The 19,929-nt window shown below is 32.0% G+C and overlaps 1 protein-coding gene and 1 long non-coding RNA gene across 2 annotated transcripts; both read left to right on the forward strand.

Annotated features, from left to right (window-relative positions):
• Positions 1–970: 970 nt before the first annotated feature.
• LOC111369205 lies at positions 971–2,617 on the forward strand. The gene is made up of 5 exons (XR_002698072.1): positions 971–1,367; positions 1,616–1,681; positions 1,765–1,854; positions 2,126–2,204; positions 2,526–2,617. It is a non-coding gene; the product is annotated as an uncharacterized LOC111369205 (long non-coding RNA).
• A 9,897-nt stretch (positions 2,618–12,514) lies between these two features.
• On the forward strand, positions 12,515–13,795 carry LOC111369409 (rust resistance kinase Lr10-like). The gene has a single exon (XM_022990911.1). It carries the CDS (start codon positions 12,681–12,683, stop codon positions 13,605–13,607), a length of 927 nt encoding a protein of 308 aa, XP_022846679.1. The 5' UTR covers positions 12,515–12,680; the 3' UTR covers positions 13,608–13,795.
• Positions 13,796–19,929: the final 6,134 nt, after the last annotated feature.

Genomic DNA, 19,929 nt, shown 5'->3' on the forward strand with positions numbered 1-19,929 from the left:
GATCGAATTGAATGAGAACCAATCAATTCAGTACCGTTCTAAAGATGTAATTGTTTTTGATACTTTTTCAAGAGAACTAATCGATTGAACCAAAACTTTTTCAGTTTCTTTTTCTTTCTTTAATTATAAAATCTTATTTAGGGTTTGTTTGGACCCCATTTTTTGGAAAAAAAAAAATGAAAATAAAAATAAGATTTTGTAATGTGATTTGTTTGAGAACGTGTTAAAGCGTTCAGAAAAAATTTGGGTTTATATGTAAAATTATTTTATTAATAGTGTACATGGACGAGGTTCAAACATGGGATTAAATAAGAGAAATTAACTTGATCCTAATTAAATAAAATGATATAAGCAAGTTGAAGATTCCCTTGGCCTTCTTGAATCTTAGACTTCATCAGTTTCCCAAGAGAACAACACAACTTAGGCGGGATTTAACATTATTAGAATAATGAAAGTAATTAAAAAGACATGCAATGATGTAAGATGCAAATATGCAATGATGTAATTAGCAGTCAATACAAAATCAAACGCGCAGGGATTAGCTTTCCGTTTTTTTTTTTCTTATGTTTATATTATAGCAGACACGTATTCTTAGACTAAAAGTCTGATTAAAAAGTAATTATTGACTAACCAACCAACAGGTGTTTCCAGGTTTTATTTGCGTCACAAGATTTTCAAAGTTGACTAATGCTAGAAACAAACAAATTAAGCCCAATTTGGTGGAGTCCGTAAATTACACATTTTATGGGACCCATAACTTTTAATCATATATTTAATAAACTTCTATCAAAATCTAAATACCAAACATGGGCTAAATAATCTAAATCAGTAATTAAAAGGCAAATGTTAAAACAACTATACATTATAAATCTTTCAAAAATATTTTTCATGGAAAAGTTTCCTAGTCATGCTGGCGTGCAAATATAGGTTGTAAAAATGATTAGAACATGGTGTAAAGCTGGATTGAGGACATGGTTTTTTCCGAGGGAGGTCTATATGTCTACTTCTAGATTTCTGGTTCTTTTCTCTATTTTTCATCAAATTATCGTCAACTCTCCTCCTATTTCTTTCACAATCTTCCCAAATATAACTTTGTTCAGATGCATCAAAAGTAAAAGTAACACACTAAAGCGTTATTTCCAAGATTTTAAAGACTACTCAGGTTGCGAATCCTTCGATGTATATTATACTACTGGGAATCTTCTTTCAACCCCAGTTGAGTGTGCAGCTGTCCCAGTGCCAATGTAATCGCAATATGATGCAAATTTGATGGATTTTTGGATCTGTTTACCGACGAATATGAAATTGAATGGCATCCGAGGCCAATGTACAACTAACATCAGGAATCATTTTGAACGCCAAAAAAGGTACAATCAGTACATAATACTCGTGAGTTAAAATATTGTCAGCTTAAATATGTAACAACGTTAACCTTTTGAGATAGAACTCCAAAATTCAATACATATTTATCCCTTTTTCACGTACTTGACTTTTAGCATCACTGTATATAGTTGGTCGTGTGATGTAAATTTAAATCAGAATCCAAATCATGTGAGAGTTCAACGTTGCTCAGTCACATACTAATGGATTTTTATTTTATTTTTATGTATAACAGGTGCCAAGACCGAAAATCTTTTCTCTTACGAGATCTTTCATGTTCATGGCTTATCAAAGATTCAAGGTGCAGAAGAGAGTATAATGAGAAAAATGAATTCCCTTCTCGTTTAATATGTTTGCTTGAACTAACATGTATTCTTACTTCAGCTGCTGCAGTCCCTATTAGAGCTTTCTTGAAGGGATTGGTGTTTGGAGGATCTTGCTGTCGACCAAGCATATAAACAGTAAATTCAATTTGTAAGTTGTTAATTTATTTGTTGAATCTTCTGTCTCAATGTTATCAGACAGGTGTAGAACTAGAGTATAAGACAGTTAAAGTGCTCTCTAGTTTGTATTATTGATAACTAGTACCAATTAAAAAGTATCTACTAACTGGAATCAGCTTTCAAGTAATGTTCACTACCCTTTGTTACCTATAGAAAGAATATGCAGCAAGAGCTAATTTTTTAGGTAATTTAGGTGTTGCATGGCATTTAGTCGTTCATGCTTGATCATTTGTTTCTTGCAGGAGATCAGGGTCCGCATTCAGCCATTCACAAGTTTATGTTTGGATTGTCGTCACACTGAGCTCGACAATGAAAGATCTGGTAATGACCGTGTGTACTGATCACATTTCCATCTTATGTTTATAGATACTTGTTGGAAATGGAAGGGTCGCCGATGTGGGTTATGAATAACTTTCCACCTCCAATAACCAACACATGCATACAATAACTTCCAAGATATGTAATTCATATTAAGTGTAGAAGTTGAAATTGATCTCTCTCTCTCTCTCTCAAGTAAAACATGAAAATTCGTACATAAAAATGTTGAAAAATTGAAAAGGCAATATATCACATTTTTTCTGCATTCAATCATCTTGAAAAAGACATTTGGGTTGTGGCTAATGAATTCCTTCAAATTGATAGAGTTTTGGTCCAACATGATCGAGCAAAGTAAGGCAAGCGGTTCAACACATTTAATCATGGGAAATTTTTACTTCAAGTAAGTTTCTACAACCTTAACAAGTAGAAACATGCTTAGTAAGGAATTACATTGCTATTAGAGCCTTCTTATGTTATTTCCTTGCATACTAATCTTGCTGTAAATGTATGTATCTTATGATAAAGCTTAAAAACATCATTAATGGCATATAGTGAAATATGAAACATAAATTCACATAATTTTTACTGCATATTTCTCTATATGATTTAAAATTTTTGGAGAAAAGTGAAACCATAGTTAAAATTGTAAAAATTTTAAATACTTGCTGCTTTTTGTTCATTAATTTTCCTGCAGTAATATTAGTATTGTTAGAAATTTCTTCTTATAAGCTTTTCAAACACATAAAGAACTCATAATTTGGACTTAAAACAAGAAAGTTAGATCATTTAAAAGTTTAGGTCAAATGTGAGAAAAATTTAAAAATCTGAAAAAATTTTGGAAGATGATGTTAGTAGCTTTTTCTCTCAGCCTGTGTCCGTTATGTTTGTAAACCAAACACTAGAATATGTTTAGTATTTTTTTTTTTTTTTTAATTCTGACTGCAGAGATGAACTTAGAACGTCAAAATAAGTGAAAAAGAAAAATAATATTTTCGCTGTCAAATAGATGGTGCATGCACCGTACGCATATCCAAGTGGCTCTGTTTGTTATTAAAAAGTTGCTTTAGCTCAAAGCGTGAAAGGAGCAATGCAATTTTAAAACTTGTAGATTGGTCACTAAAATATTCTTATTTTTCGATATAATTAAATTAATTTTCAAATAGTTAAACTTGAATAAATTCTGATTTATTTATTTATTTTAGAGTCAAGAGTATTTATTAATTGCCAAGTAGGAGTCAATTTTTTTTATGCTCTTGATTTTTGAAAATTGGAAAATACTTCAAAAGTGTTTAAAATACCATATTTTTCTATGTTCATGAGGGATCTACCTCTTGATTAGGTTATGTGATCCGTTGTGATGTTTCCATTTTGAACTTAATTAGATATAACCCTCGTTTGAGCTCCATTCTTTTGAAAAAATACATTTTTCAACAGTATTTTGACATCATTTCAACAATAAAATAATATTACACGCAAATTCAAAAAAAATTTTTATTTTTTAACCACACATTTTCCATCAATACTCTATTCAAAAATTCATTCTTCCCAAAAAATAGGGCTCAAACAAGGGCATAGTTAGATTTATGCACAATGTTTTAGCATCCTTAGAGGAAAGGCTGGAAAAGCATGGGCTGTGGATCCTGTTGGAAAGCTACATGCTTATCAAAACTATGAAATGGATTCGTAATGTAACCTGGTACAATAGATAAAAATCTCAAAGCAATGCATCTAGAAGTGATACATTTGGATAATATATATGTTAGGTGGAGAAAATACATCATCTAATGAGAACACTTTCCATTCTAGACAAGTCACCTACTCTAACCTACAGCTATTTAACTAGGATTTTGACAAGGAAATAGAAGAACAAAAACTAAAATATTAAGAAAATCCATCTATCTATGTATAGTTTGTTGTAGTAGTAACTTAGTAACTTAATCAAAATGCTGTTCAATATTAATGTAATGCTCTTCTCGACTCTAGTAATTGTATAGAAGAGTTTAATGTGATCACATGTACATATTGACATTTTTTGATTAATTTATGCATTGTACTTTTATTATACATGATCGAAATGTCTATTTTATATTATACATGATTAATTATTTAATTTAGTAGGAGTTCGAAGGTAGTTAGAGATCATGTTACTCTACCTCAAAGTTGTGATTTTGCGCTTTGAAATTAATTTTTGTGATAATGAAACATAGGATAATTGACTATGATTGGAAACATAGTAAACAATCGACTCTACGCATAATGTTAAATTATCATAAATCTTAATTTGCATGAGTGCAAAGTGATATTTGTGCATGAAAAGACTTTAAATGTTTGTCTCTAAATAGACATGACATCGAAAATATTACTCTAACCTTAATAATGGTGACAAATTGAATGGCAATAACCATAATACTTGACGTCATAAAATTTGGGATCCAAGTATGGGTCAGATTACTTAACATCAAAGAGATCAAGAAACTTACTAGTCATAGGAAAAAAATAATCCACATTTTGGTAAGTTCTATGGTAAATGATCTCATTAGTGGGTATGAGCAATTTTCGACTGCTCAAAATATCTGAATGCATTTGAGAGAGAAATATGGTGATACTAATGTGACTAGACCTAGATAGCTAACAATTAATTTTAACACTAATAAGAAATCTCATCATCATAACATCAAACATCATGTTAGGATTATGTCTAACATGATCACGAAGATGAAGTTGGTCAGTCACATACTCTTTGATAAGCAGCAAATTCAGGCTTTGATCCGATCTTTTCCTAATATAATAGGAACATCTAAAAGTCAATTTGACTCGCAAAGATAGCATCAAAACTTTTATTGATTATGCACAACATGTTAAACTATATGATGAGCAACTAGGAGTAGTTAAATCCATTGGACATGCTTTTGTGGTTGCATCTAGTTCAAAAAAAGCTTTGGGCTTTAAATGTAAAAAAATTGAAACAAGAGCGAGAAAGAAATAGGAAAAAGGATTGGGCATGGACCTAAAAAGAACAAGACCAAACGCAATAAGGAAAAATGGTTCAAAAAGAAGAAAGATAAGAGCAAGTTGAAATGCTATAATTGTCAGTGCTAAGTTATTTTGCTCAGGACCGTCCTTAGCCAAAGAAGGTGGCTATTGGAGATATTTCTTTTGGTGTTGTTTATATTTCTAGCACTGTTATGTTAACTAAATCTTATCCTATGTGAATTGTAGACTCAAGGGTGACATACGATATAACTAAGGATTGAGAAGCGTTTGTGGAGTTCCTTTGATATCTAGCTAGTATAAAGTGGATATATGTTGGAAACGATGATAAGGTGGAAGTGAAAGAGATTGTTACATAGAAGTTACAATTGAGTGAAGGTCGTATTATTCTACTTTGTGATTTTCTATTTGTGTTAGGGATACGTCGAAACTTAATTTTAGTTGCTTTCTTTAAAAATTAGATTTCAGTTTAAACAATAATGGGAATTCTGTTGTTATAGACAATGGCAATCTATATAATGGATCCTGCTATCTCTGCGATAGTTTTTTGTGTTGGATTGTGAAATATTTATAAATATTACTTGAATAGATTTTTTACTATGAATGTGTCTTCTTCTAAATATATGAATGTGGATACATGTATACAGTAGCTAAATTAGGACATATTAGGTAAGAGAGAATGAATAGATTAATCAAAGAGAGACTACTAGGTTCAATCTCTAAAGTTTCTTTGTTTATTTGTGAACATTGCCTAATAGAAAAACAATACGAAAACCATTTAGTAAGACTTTGAGGTTCAAATTTCCATTACAATTAGTCCATTCTCATATTTTTGGTCCTATGAATGTGAGGGAAAGACATGTAGCTTCTTACTTCGTTACATTTAAATATGATTTCACATGGTGTGGTTTTTTTTTTTTTTGTTTGATTTATCATAAGTTAGGGGTATTGGACTACTTAAAACGATAGATAATTAAATAGAAAGAAAGGCGAAAACCTTATTTATCTAGGACATTAATATCTATCTGAAGGGTTCAACTATGTAATGAAAAGGGAATTTTACATAATTTACTATTCTCAGTACACCAAAACAAAATAGTGTTACTAAGATGAGGAATATAATATTGCTCAAAATGATATGTTCTATGATAGCGTAAGCAAATTAGACATCTATTGGCACATGTAACGTTGTGATCGAAATCAGTTCCTACAGTACCATATTAGCTTTGGATAGGTAAATAGCCCGATTTAAGCTATCTTATACCTTGGGGATCAATAGCATGCATCCACGATCCCTCAAGCAAGTTTGGAAAGTTGTACCTAAAAGACAAAAATATGTATCTTTATCAAATACTTGGATCAATCCAAATGATATGTGTTTATAAGTAAAAACTAATAGGTGCAAAAGGAAACACTTCCACTTGTTGATCCAAGTGGGAGTAATCTATCTCCAAGTAATAGGGTTGACATTGTAGCTTTCACTTCAAAAGAGTACTAGATAAGTATGGCTAAAGGTCATTTCGAGATTAAAAGACAAGTTTTTCTAGTTTTTTTAGAACATGTGAAGAACTTAAATCAATACATGAAGCTCTGTCAAGACCTACAAAGAAAAAGTGGAAGATTACAATGAAAAAGAAATGAAGTGATTAAATCAAATCAAGCCTAGGACTTGTTTGATTTTTCAACTAGTAGAAAAGCTTTTGGAAACAAACAAGCTCTCAAGATAAAGCAAAAAGCTGATGGTATAAGACCCGCATGGTAGCAAGGGTTATACTTAACATGAGAATATAGATTATAAAGATACATTTTTCACCAGCAGTGAGATTTACTTCAATTTACTATGCTTAGACATAATGGCACATTTAGGTTTAGTTAAATCAAATGAACATAGAGACAACATTTCTCAATGGAGAAATCTGCATACAACAAATAGTAAGTTTCATTGAAACAGTCCAAGAGAATAAAGTTTGTAAATTAAAAAGATCAATCTATGTCATAGAGTATTTTTTAGAAAGTGGTCTGATGTTTGACAAAACGATAATATAGAACAACTCTGTCATGCTGAATGAAGATTACTGTATTTATTCAAAAAAGTCTAATAAGAATAAAGTTTGGTTGTCATCAAATTTTAACATGAAGGATATGAGTGAAGCAGATTATATATTAGGTGAAAAAATTCATAGAGAGATCGTTTGAAGAAAATTCTTGCTCTGTCAGATGAATAATATATAATGAAGATTCTCAAACATTTCAAAATAGAAAATTGCAATCCCATTGACGTACCTGTATCAAAAGCCGAAAATCTTCACGTGTGTCCTAAAACTCTTGAGAAAAAGAAGAAATTTCAAGAGCATCATACTCTAGTGTGATTTGGAGGTTCATGTACACTATGATATGTATTTGTCCTGACATTTGTTATACCATTGGTCTGATCAGTAGGTATCAATCTGATCCTCGAAAGAGAACATTGGAAAGCTATTAAGAGGACATTGAGATATTGAATGGTACTGCTAGTTATTCCACATATTATCAAATAAATGATTTGTAGTTAAAATGATACATAGATTCTACTTGGGTTGGGACCAAGATGTGTGCAAATCAATTTCGAGATATGCATTCTTGCTTTATAATGGCACCATCTATTCGAGTGTAAAAAAATGACATGCCTTTCTTGTATATAAGAGGAAAAAATTATGGCATATGCATGAGCAGTATTAGAAGCTATTTGGTTAAAGAAATTATTTTAGCATCTAAGAATTTCTAACAATGATATAGGGCCTCCATTTATTTATTGTGATAGTCAAGCTACTATAACATATACGAAGGATCTCGAGTAATATAGTAGAACCAAATACATTGACACAAAATATAATTGTGTACGAGACATCATATTAAAGAAGGAAGTGACTTTGCAGTACATTTCAACGCATCAAATGGTAGTTGGTTCGCTCATCCTTTATTTTATTTATTATGAGTAATTTGAATGCACACATAGAAAAAATGTCGAACATGTAAGGATTGGCTCACTCACATGAGCAATGTACCTCAAATATTTTGAAATGTGCTGAGATGAGATAAAGCAATCATGTTGTGTATGTGATCCAATCACCTTGATAAAGAATTAAAATGAGATTACAATAAGTAATTGAAGTTGATTCCTTTTTTCCACAAGACTTATTTATGTTGCTAATTGAGTTCTAAGTTAAGATTGCGTAGAGAAATAATATAAGGAGAACTCAAGTTAAACTTTGAGAATTGCTTGAACTATGATATGTGCAATGTAATGTGTGCTTTGACAACCAATGGAAAATGAAATAGATCTTTGATTTTTAATATATAACCTCATTTAATATACCCTTTTTTTTTTTTTTTAACTGTTTTTCGAGACTTCATTATAGGTTTTCTACTTTAGCATATTGTCAATGATCATGAATGATTTGGTCTAATGGGATATGTCTAGGAAGGCAGCTCTTTTAAGTTTTAGAGATTCAAGTAGAAAATGAAGGACTATTCTATCTGACACATTGGTATTCACCGGTGAGATAATTGTGTTAACTAATTGAAGTTTTTGACACAATTATGAATGCAACATATGGCGCAGAGTTTAAATATGTTCTTGATTTATTGAGGAATCAGAAATAGTACTTGAACTAGATGTTATACAATAGTCTTTGTTATTATGAGAAATAAGATTTCTCTTATAGAACTGTTATATATCCTTAAGGTGTATAACATTGAATGCTCTAAGTTACTCGCGGGTCGCATGATCCATTTATCAGTATGATCCATGTGAGCTAAATGTTTGGGATAGATCTAATTGATGATTGATGATTTGAGGAGACGTTAGAAATAGACGGTTCACCTATGTGGATTGACCAGACCCAAGTAAAATAAAATGGGTTGGAGGGATTAGTTATTCTTTGAATTTTGTATAACTTCTTCTACTCATAATCAACACATGCATACAATAACTTCCAAGATATGTAATTCACGTTATGGAAGTAGAATTTATATCTCTCTATCAAGAAAAGCATGAAAATTCGTGAGTAAAAATGGTATATATTACATTTTTAGGGCATTCAATCATCTTGGAGAAGGCATTAAGATTGTAAATAAGGAACTCCTTCAATTTAATAGAGTTTTGTACCAACGAGATCAAGTAAGTAAGCAAGTTATTCAACACATTTAATCTTGAGAAATTTTCAATTCCAAGTTTGTTTCTATAACATTGACAAGTAGAAGCATGCTTAGTAAAGATTTACAATACTTCAATGGATAAGTGCTAGAAGGTATGGACAATTCAATGAACTGCTGTTTAGTTCTTGGTTAATGTCGTTTCAAGACTTTCTAAGTCATCTAATTTGACAAAATGGATAATTCAAATTGATGATAGAAAATTGCAGTTTTGAAAAAGTATGCAGTATGAACCTTCATATATTTTCTCACCAACTTTCTGCTTCTCCAAACATTCATCATATTTGTCACTTTAAACAATTCTTGGTGAAAATTTCTGAATCTTCCAACTTGCTTAGCCTTCATGATTTATAAGGGAGCTCCACAATGCTTATTCTAGTGTTTTTCTCCTCTTTCTTTTTCATCTTGTTGACCCAATCTTTTCTGATTGCAAAGGCCAAATGTCATTTTAGTGTTGAAATCTTTGTCGTTTGCAGTTCCTTCCTTGTTTAGAATGGTGCCCAAAACCTTACCCCCTATTTTTTAAGTATAACAATATTTTCCTCTTACATAAATAAATATGATTATGACACAATATTAAATTTAGAATAATTACAAATTCTTCTTTTTTTTGGTTGGTTAGGAATTATTGTTTTCCTTCTTGGATTAAGGGTTCCATCCCAAATTCCTACTTAGGGTTAGGAGTGGGCACGAGTCAGATTAGGGAACAATCTGACCATCCAACTAACTTTTCGAGTCCGATTTTGACCCAAATTGGACCACAATCGCCCACATCATAAAATAGAGTATCAAACTCGCCATCATCACCTCTATAACCACCATCACCACCACCATGATTCGATTCACCATAAATTATTACCATCCATAGCACCGAGTATGGGAAAATAAAAAATTAAGAAAAATATAAAAGTAGTAACGACATTATAATATTCTATAGTTAAATAACACGGAATAATTAAATACAAAGAGCCAGAATCCCAAAAGGGTCCGGTCCAACCTGCGGACTTCACTCCAGTGTAGATTAGCCCCTTGTTTGATTTACCTCTCCCAGTGGCCATGTAAATTAGACGTGAACTGCTGTACTTCATCAATTAGCATTCCATCTTTCTTAGTAATATTAAGTAATTGAAAAAATCCAGAGATTTTCAAGAATGTTAGAAAGACTGTTACTAATTGTAAACGTGCAATTAGATTTTGAATAATTGATTTTGTTCCACAGATCATTGATTCTATAAAATATTAGTTTCGAGTTAAGAAATATTCATACGTTACAATTTTATCATTAGCTAGCGGCAGCAACTCTTTTAATCTAATGCTTAACTAATTAAAACAGGAACAGATGATAAATTTTGAAACAATTTGACCTAATTAAGTAATAAACTCCTAACAAAGTATAAATTTGATCCTATTTAAATTAAAATGGCATAAATTAAAATGACAGGTTGTATCCAAAATTCCAACAGAGATTCGTCTTTCGAATTGTGCGTTGTTTCTTTAAATAATGCAGGAAATTCTTGCACTGAGTAGATGGCCAGATTGGAGATCTCAGTACGAAGGTCACAGGAAGGCGAAGGACCTTTCTCCCTAGTCCCTACTTTCGGTTTTCTTAATTATGTTTATATTTTAGCAGACATGTATTCTTAGATTATTAATTTTAACTAGGATGTAATTATTGACCACTAAACCCGCAACTGTTTCCAGTTTATGTCCGTCGCAAGATTTTCAAAGTCTACTAAAGTGAAAAAGAATTAAATGATCAAAATCAATTATTAAACAATGAAAAAGTTAAAACAAATATACATATAATGGATTATTCAAAAAAGGAAAATTTCATGAAAAAGTTTCCAAGTCAAGTATGGGTTGTGAAAATCTGATAATGCAACATAGTATAAAACTGGATAGAGGGCATGGTTTTTTGAAGAAGGTCTACATGTCTACTGCTAGTTTTCTCGTGCTTTTCTCTATTTTTCATCTAATTACCCTAAATTTTGTTAATTCGAAATGCCAAGAGAGTTTCCAGTGTGGAAGTCTTGGGGTTTTGGAGTTTCCTATATCTAATTATTCGCAACCGGAATGTGGGTTCTTAGGGGTTGATTGTAATGCTAGTAGTCCAAAACTTTACCTGGCAAATGAAGGATTATCACAATCATATATCATTCTGTCCAAGATCTCTACCAATGTGTTCTTGATTCGAAACCCTACTCTTCTAGGCTATTTAAGACATAAATTCTGTGATTTACCCTACATCAATTTCTCTCTTCCAAACTCTCCTTGTATTTCTTATACTATCTTCCGAAATATTACTTTGTTCAGATGTACCAAAAGTAACGGTGAAACACTGAAGCGTTATTTCCAGGGTTTTAAAAACTACTCAGGTTGCGAGTCCTTTGATGTATATTATACTGATAGGAATCTTCTTTCAACCCCAGAAGGCTGTTCAGCTGTCATGGTGCCAATGTATTCACAATACGATGTCAATTCGATGGATTTCTGGGATCTGTTTAGCGATGAATATGAACTCGAATGGCATCTGTCTGAGGATTGCAATGGGTGTCACAATACAGGAGGCCACTGTACAACTAACGGCAGGAATCAATTTAAATGTCAAAGAGGTATATCCAGTACATAATGCTTAGAGGGTAAAATATTTTCAGCTTAAATATGTATTAAGGTTAAGGTTTTAAGATAGAAATTATGGTTATCTATTTTTTCACGTATTTGTCTTTTAGCATCATAGTCTATAGTTGGTCTTGTGATGTCAATTTAAATCAGAATCCAAATCATATACAGAGTTCAACGTCAATCAGTTACATACTAATGGTTTTTGTAAATATGACAGTAGTTATCACCGAAAATCTCTTGGACTCACTATCTTTCATGTTCATATGGCTTGTCAAAGAGTTTAGGTGCAGAACAGAGTATACTGAGAAAAATGATTTCCCTTCTTCTTTAGTACGTTTGCTTGATCTAACGTGAGTTTTTACTCCAGCTGCAGAAGAAAAGGATAAAGGAAAAGGAAAAAGAAAAATCAAATTGAAACTGATTTTAATTGCAGGTATATCTTTAAATTTTGTTTCCATTTTTTATGCATTTCAATTTATTAATAAATTGTTTCTCATTACAGGTATTCCAGCGGCTACAGCACTCTTCTTCGTAATCTTATTTACTTTTAACAGAAGAAACTATACACTCATTTGGAAAGGAAAAACACAAAACGACAAGGACATTGAACTATTCTTGAAGAACCATGGGGATCGTGCGCCAAGAAGATACAAATACTCAGATCTCAAGAAGATGACCAATTCATTCCATGACAAGTTAGGAGAAGGGGGCTTCTCTATTGTCTATAGAGGAAAGCTCCCAAATGACGGTCTTGTAGCGGTAAAAATTTTGAAAGAATCAAAAGGTAGTGGAGAAGAGTTCATCAATGAGGTTGCAAGTATTAGCACAACATCCCACGTTAACATTGTCACTCTCCTCGGATTTTGCTTCGAGGGTTCCAAAAGAGCTCTCATTTATGATTTCATGCCAAACGGATCTCTTGACAGGTTCATAAGCAATAATAATTCCTTACCAAAAGATCAATTAGGATGGGGAAAGTTGTTAGATATTGCAGTTGGCATTGCTCGGGGAATAGAATATTTGCATCAAGGTTGTAACACACGAATTTTGCACTTTGACATAAAGCCTCACAATATTCTTCTAGATAAAGACTTCAATCCTAAGATCTCGGATTTTGGCCTGGCTAAAATTTCCCCCAATAGATCCAGTACAGTGTCAATGTTAGGAGTGAGGGGGACAATAGGGTATATAGCTCCAGAATTAGCTTATAGAGCCCTTGGAGAAGTTTCCTACAAATCAGATGTCTATAGCTATGGGATGATGGTTCTGGAAATGGTTGGTGAGACGAAAAATACTGATACCAACGCTGATGATTCAAGTGAAATATATTTTCCTGACTGGGTATATCACCACCTCGCACAAAATGCTCAACTTGATCTCAATTGCAACGTGAATGAAGATGAACATTTGATGATAAGGAAAATGATAATTGTTGGCTTATGGTGCATACAGACTAATCCTAGAATGAGGCCATCAATGACAAGAGTGTTAGAAATGTTGGAAGGGAACATAGAATCCTTGCAAATCCCGCCTAACCTGCACATTGCTTCACCACATCTATCAGCAGCAAATCCTTCAACTTCCGAGTTAGCTCTCTGACGTTAATGAATTTTAAAAGGTATGTCGTGATGTGGACCAAGCATATAAAAAGTAATTGTAATTTGGAAGTTGTTAATTTCTTTGTTGAATCTCTTGATTCAATGTTAAATATCAGACAGTAGTAGAACTAAACTGGAACCTGATTTTAAATATGTCCATTACCCTTTGTTACAATAGAAAGAATATGCTGCTCGGATTTATGGTGTTGCTCCGAATTCTCGAGTATGATATTTAGTATTGTCGTCATATTGACATCAGGCTTCTAACCAACGCATAAGTCAAAGAAAATGGAGTTTCCTCCCATCAAGGATCTGGTACTAAATTACTGCGTTGATTAGAAGTCACATTTCCAGGGTCTTGCGCTTATAGATACTTCCATGGAAAAATGATACTAGCTATTGACAATTAAACGAACTGCTGTTTAATTCTTGGTTAATCTCGTTTCAAGACTCTCTAAATCCTAATTTGACAAACAAATAATCTAAACAGTGATTAAAAAATTATAGAACTTGAAAAAGTACAATGTATGGATCTTCATATATTTTATACTCTCTTTCTACCTCTCCTATCATTCGTCATATTTGTCAGGTTCAACAACTCGGTGAAATTTTCCGAATCTTCAGGCTTGTTTGGCCTTAATAATTTCAAGGGAGCTTCATAAGGCTGATTCCGGTAGTCGGTTTGAATCATGCTATTTGTACAAATTAGGTTAACAAACTTAATTTACAAACTATGTGCTAGTAACATCTACACCAAATCATTTCAAAAATAATTTTTAAAATCAGTGTCCTAGGTTTCGCCAACACTTACAAACTAAGTGTTGACAAAATCTAAGCCTCTTTCTCTTTCATCTAGTTGTCTTAATCTTTTCCAATTGCAAACGCCAAATATATAATTCCAGTGTTGAAATCTTTGCCATTCGTAGTTCTCTCGTTGAGAATGGTGCCCAAAATCTTAAAGTGTGTTTGAATGCAAGCATCGAATTTGAATGGAAAGAAAATAAATTCTAAACAACTCAATTGCCTATAACTTATTTGCATGAAAAATTATCAATTAAATGTGTTTGATTGATTTAATTTTCAATTTAGAAAATTATTCTTGTCAATTTTTTATTGCTGGGTAGATGAGAGAGAAAGAAATAGAGAGTAAATTCCTTAGGAAATAAAATTCTAATCCTCTAAAGAAAATATTTTCCTTCATTTTGAAGAGGATATGATCACGTGACTAAAAATAGGAAAATATTTTCCATGAAAAAAATGTTAATCAAGAAATACAAAAGTAGGAATTTGGATGGATAAACATATTTTTCATGAAAAATATTAGCAATCAAATGCACCCTTAAATCTATTTTTAAGTTTAACAATATTATCCTCCTATATAAATAAATATGATTTAAGCTACAATATTAATATAAAAATAATTACATTCTTCTTGTTTTTAGTTGGCTAGGAGTAGGGGTGGACAAAATGTCTAGACCAAATCAAACCTAAAAGTAACTGAACCGAGTCCACCAAAAAAATTAACGGTTTTGGCTATGTTCCTTGAACTTAGAACTAGAACTGTAACGTCCTGAAGTCTATTTCATTTTTTTTAATAAAAACAGTCTTGAAGTGTTACAAAATAAATAAATAAATAAATCTTCATTTTTCCAATTTAAGCGAAAATTCACTTTTATTCATTTTTTGAGATTTAATAAATAAATCGATAATGATAAACCAACAATTTAAGAGAAAATTTTCATATTAAATAAAATCCTAGAATACTATGATTTCAAACCATCAATTTAAATTTAAAATAGAATGTCAAATGCTCAAATACAAAAAACTTAAAAAAAAAAAAAAGAAAAAAGAAAAAAGGAGCACTAAATTTAGCATAAAGATGTTCTTTAAATTAAAATTGGCAATTATCATTTCTAGAAATTTTACTTGGCAATCCCATAAGTATTACCTTATAAATCTTCCACGAGTCCACACGGCACGTTCTAATCTGAAAAGCCATCGTAAGAATAAATATTTTGTAAACACTCAGTAAAAATTCTTATATATTTTTATATAACATGATATAAATATAAAAGTACATAAACATACTGACATTCTTATATTTACAGCAAGTTGATCGCAATATCAAATTATTCAAGAAATTTCTTAATAATTATATTCATTAGGATTTACATATTTAACCTAACAGTCTATTCTGAAATATTTAACATAGAAATCGAGTAGTAAAGGAATAAAAATGATAAAGCCTAAAACTTATGATTCAGAGAGAGAGAGATGATCTAATGGGCATCGATGCTTAGATTATGTTAAGCACCAATGATATGACACACCAATTGATTGGTGAATATATTAATGGCAGGTTCCATGAATTTAATGATTTACTAATTAATTTTTGTGCTATGTCATCGAGCACCAGTGTCCATTAGATAATTTTCATATATATATATATATATATATATATATATATTAAAACTTTAAAATCAAACGCGACTACATTAACCGGACTCGGGTGGTAATAGATAGTGCAGTCATAATCTTTAACTAACTCCAAGTACCTTCTCTATCTCATATTTAAATATTTTTGAGTGAAGAAGTATTTCAAACTCTTATGATTCGTGTAAAATGTCACACTTTTCTTGTAGAGGTAATGACACCATGTCTTTAGTGCATGCACTACTGTTGCCAACTCTAGAACATGTGTAAGGTCATTTTGTTCATGTTGTTTTAGTTGTCTTAAGGCATATGCAATCACCTTCCCTTACTGCATCAGTACACATCCCAAACTTTGTTTGGATGCATTGTTGCATATAATAAATCCATCTAAACCCTCCAACATAGCTAAAACTGGAGCTGTAACCAATTTCTATAACCCTCTCATCTAGACCATTTGTTTACCACCTCAATTTTAGTAGGGTTTACTTCACTTCCTTGTGTTGTAACTGCATGATCAAGAAAGATTATACGATCAAGCCAAATTTACGTTTCTTGAATTTGGATTGCAATTTCTCCCGTCGTAGTGTTTCCGACACTATATTGAGTGTTCTTCATGTTGATCCTTATTCTTTGAACACTATAAAATGTCATCAGTAAAGACAATGATAAATTGATATGAATATTGATGAAATACTCTATTCATCAAATCCATAAATACTACAGAAGCATTTGTTAATCCAAAAGGCATTACAGTAATCTGATAATTACCATAACGAGTTCTAAATGTTGTCTTTGAAATATCGGTTGCCTTCACTTACAAATGATGATAACCAGACGTCAAATCACTTTCAAATGATGATAAACTAGCAATTTAAGTGAAAAATAAAAAATAAAATAAAATAAAATCATGTCAAATAAAATCTTAATATATTACAATTTCAACCATCAATTTAAATTTAATATAAAATGTCAGATGCTTGAAAAAAAAAATTACTAAACGACATGCACAATATTTAACATAAAGATGTTCAAATAAAAATTGACAAGTATCATCTCTAGAAATTGTTAGATATTTTTCATCATTTTGCATGTGTTTAATTTTTTGTTTTGCGAATGATTTGCCGCTCGGATTAGTCTTTGCCGCTGCGCAACGAGGTTCGACCTACCCGGTCAGGTTGCGGGGGTCGAGGGGGCTCGGGGGCAACGCTCCCAAAAGAGAATTTTATTTTCAAAAGTTTTTGAATAGGTGCATCTGTTCATTTTTTAGCAGTCACTTCCAATAGATGTACGAAGAGATACACCTATTCAAACAGTTGCCTCAGTTTCTATAAATTCTGGGCAAATTCTCATTTGCAAAATACATTAAAACAATTTATTCTTCCTTCTTTCTCTTGGCATCAATCAGTTATTTTCGAGTGTCTTCTTGGTTTGATCAAACAGTCACAATTTGAATCAAACGCCTCCATTGTATCCTAAGAGAGATTTTCTATCATACCCCAGTTGTGACTTTGTTGAATAGGGGAGAAACATCTCTTAAAAGATAACGTTTTTCGTGTCTTAGAGTTCATTAACGTATTTAGATTTTCCTACATTATTATCAACAGAAATTTTACTTGGTGATATCATAAGTATCACTCGATCAATTTTTCAAGCGTCCACCCGACCTGTTTCAATCTGAAAAGTCATCGTAAGAATAAATATTTGGAGAATACTCAGTAAAAATATATGCATATTCTTATTTATCATGATATAAATATAAAATGACATAACACACCGAATGATTGATGTTTATTTTTTTTGTTTATTGCCTGATTGGTGGAGATTAAAACCAGTTTTTTAGAAATTTGTGGAAAAAATGTTGTGGGACCCATGAAATATAGTTAAAATTAATTATTGATTTTGACTTATATAAAAATTTGAATTTTAATCAATGCCAAATAGGAACTTAGGTACATATTACTAACTAATATAGCGCAAGTCTGGAAAATTAATAAATAAAAATAGAACCAAACCAAACTAAACTAGAACTAAATGATTCGGTTCGGTTCGGTTCGGTTCCATATCTTAAAAAAACCATTTGATTCCATAATAAAAAAAAAAATCATTGTTTTATGGTTCAGTTCAATTCTCTTAGAACCAGAACTAAATGAAACCATATCCACCTCTAGTTATGAGTTATTGTTTTCAGTGCTAAGGTCAAGGATTCTCTCGTACACTCCCACTTAAAGGTTGTCATGAGACGAATTGGGACATAACCCAACCATCGAAAAGACTTTTCAGGTTGGGTTGAATCCCAAACTGAAAACCAAACCGTTTCAAACCTAACATGTTCGATTTAATTCTATTTTGATACCCAACATCACCACCACCACCACCACCATTCTATTTACCATAAATCACCACCATAGCTCCATGTTTGGGGAAATAAAACTCAGAAAAAAGAAGGTAGATTAAGATATTTGTATGCCTCCACTTTAAGATATGTACACCATGCTACCACCATAACACCAAGTCTTGGGGTGGGGGGGGGGACAATAGTACATGATCATCCGAGAGTGAGTTTTAGATGTTTGGGTGATTTTTGCATCTACATTATGCAGATTTCGGTGATGGATGGTGTTGGTACCGGGTTTGGGTGGCGACATTGCGCTTAGAGATGGCAGAGGAGAGAAATGGGGTTTGGGACACATTTAGGATTCAATAACAACTTTAGTGTTGTGTGCCTTGTGCACCCATGAAGACAACTGGAACATGAAGAGTTTGAAGTCTATACTCGAAGTTTCAACTTAATATCTATAGTATAATAAAGTACATAAAATTCTTAAGAAGAAAATGAATACATAAAAGTTGGTATTTTGGATACCAAAAAGTGTAGAAAACGGTATAGAGAACATTGATTCAGTCCTTGTGATGTCCACAATGTACATCATTTGAAAATCTACTCTAATATTCAAATTTTTAGAGGACGCTATGGAAGTTGGAAGTATGAAGAATTAAAGAGAATTTTTGGAATTCAAGATCTAATGTAAGAACACATTCAAATTAGGAAAAGACATTTAAAGTTATAGAGTTAAGAGTACAAATTAACACTTGTGTTGGATTTTTTGATACCCAATAATCCGAGCGATGATTTAAAACAGTTGTCGGATTATTTATCGACACCATGGACTTGGCTCAGCTCGGAGACGAACTACACTTTTGGATGGCTCGGGTTTAGGTTGGGTGATTATTTGGTTAGTTGGACATTTAGTGATTAATATAGAGTTGGAAATTGGCCCATTAATTTAGGTTATATGGCAGCCCACTTAGAGATCTCTTGGCCCATATTTGGTGACCTAAACTAACCTATATATGTGTATTTATTTCCCAATCGTTTGGTATGTGTGTGTGTTGTAGCAATGGAGAGGAGAGTTGAGAGAAGAGAGGCAACCGAGAGAGAGAGAAGTCATGTGAGGTTGTAAGTAAGATTCAACCATTGAAATATCTTCTTCTTCCTCTCCATACCTTTGTGGATTGCTAACACTACCACCCTTCTCTTTTGTGAGGTTTGAGAGAGTTTAGACAGTTCAAAGTGAAGACGAAAGTCTCGGGTCGAGTTGAGGTAAACCGGTGTTCGTTTAATTATTTTCTGAGCCCGAAATCAAGATTTATCAAGGGATTTCTGCTACAACTTGTTTTTGGTTAAATTGTTTAGAGAAGAGAATATAAAGCACAGTGGCAACAAATCTAAAACTAAATAAATATATTGAATGCTACAATTTTACTAATGATGCCTGAAACATTGATCTGAATGAAGACAATAATCAATTTAAATTATTTTTTGGCATTAATTATTGCTTTTGAATCAAAGTTGGGTAAGATGAAGGCATACATATATTACATAAAGTTAT

Source organism: Olea europaea, chromosome 20, assembly GCF_002742605.1.
Source record: "Olea europaea var. sylvestris chromosome 20, O_europaea_v1, whole genome shotgun sequence".
Taxonomy (NCBI): Eukaryota; Viridiplantae; Streptophyta; class Magnoliopsida; order Lamiales; family Oleaceae; genus Olea; species Olea europaea.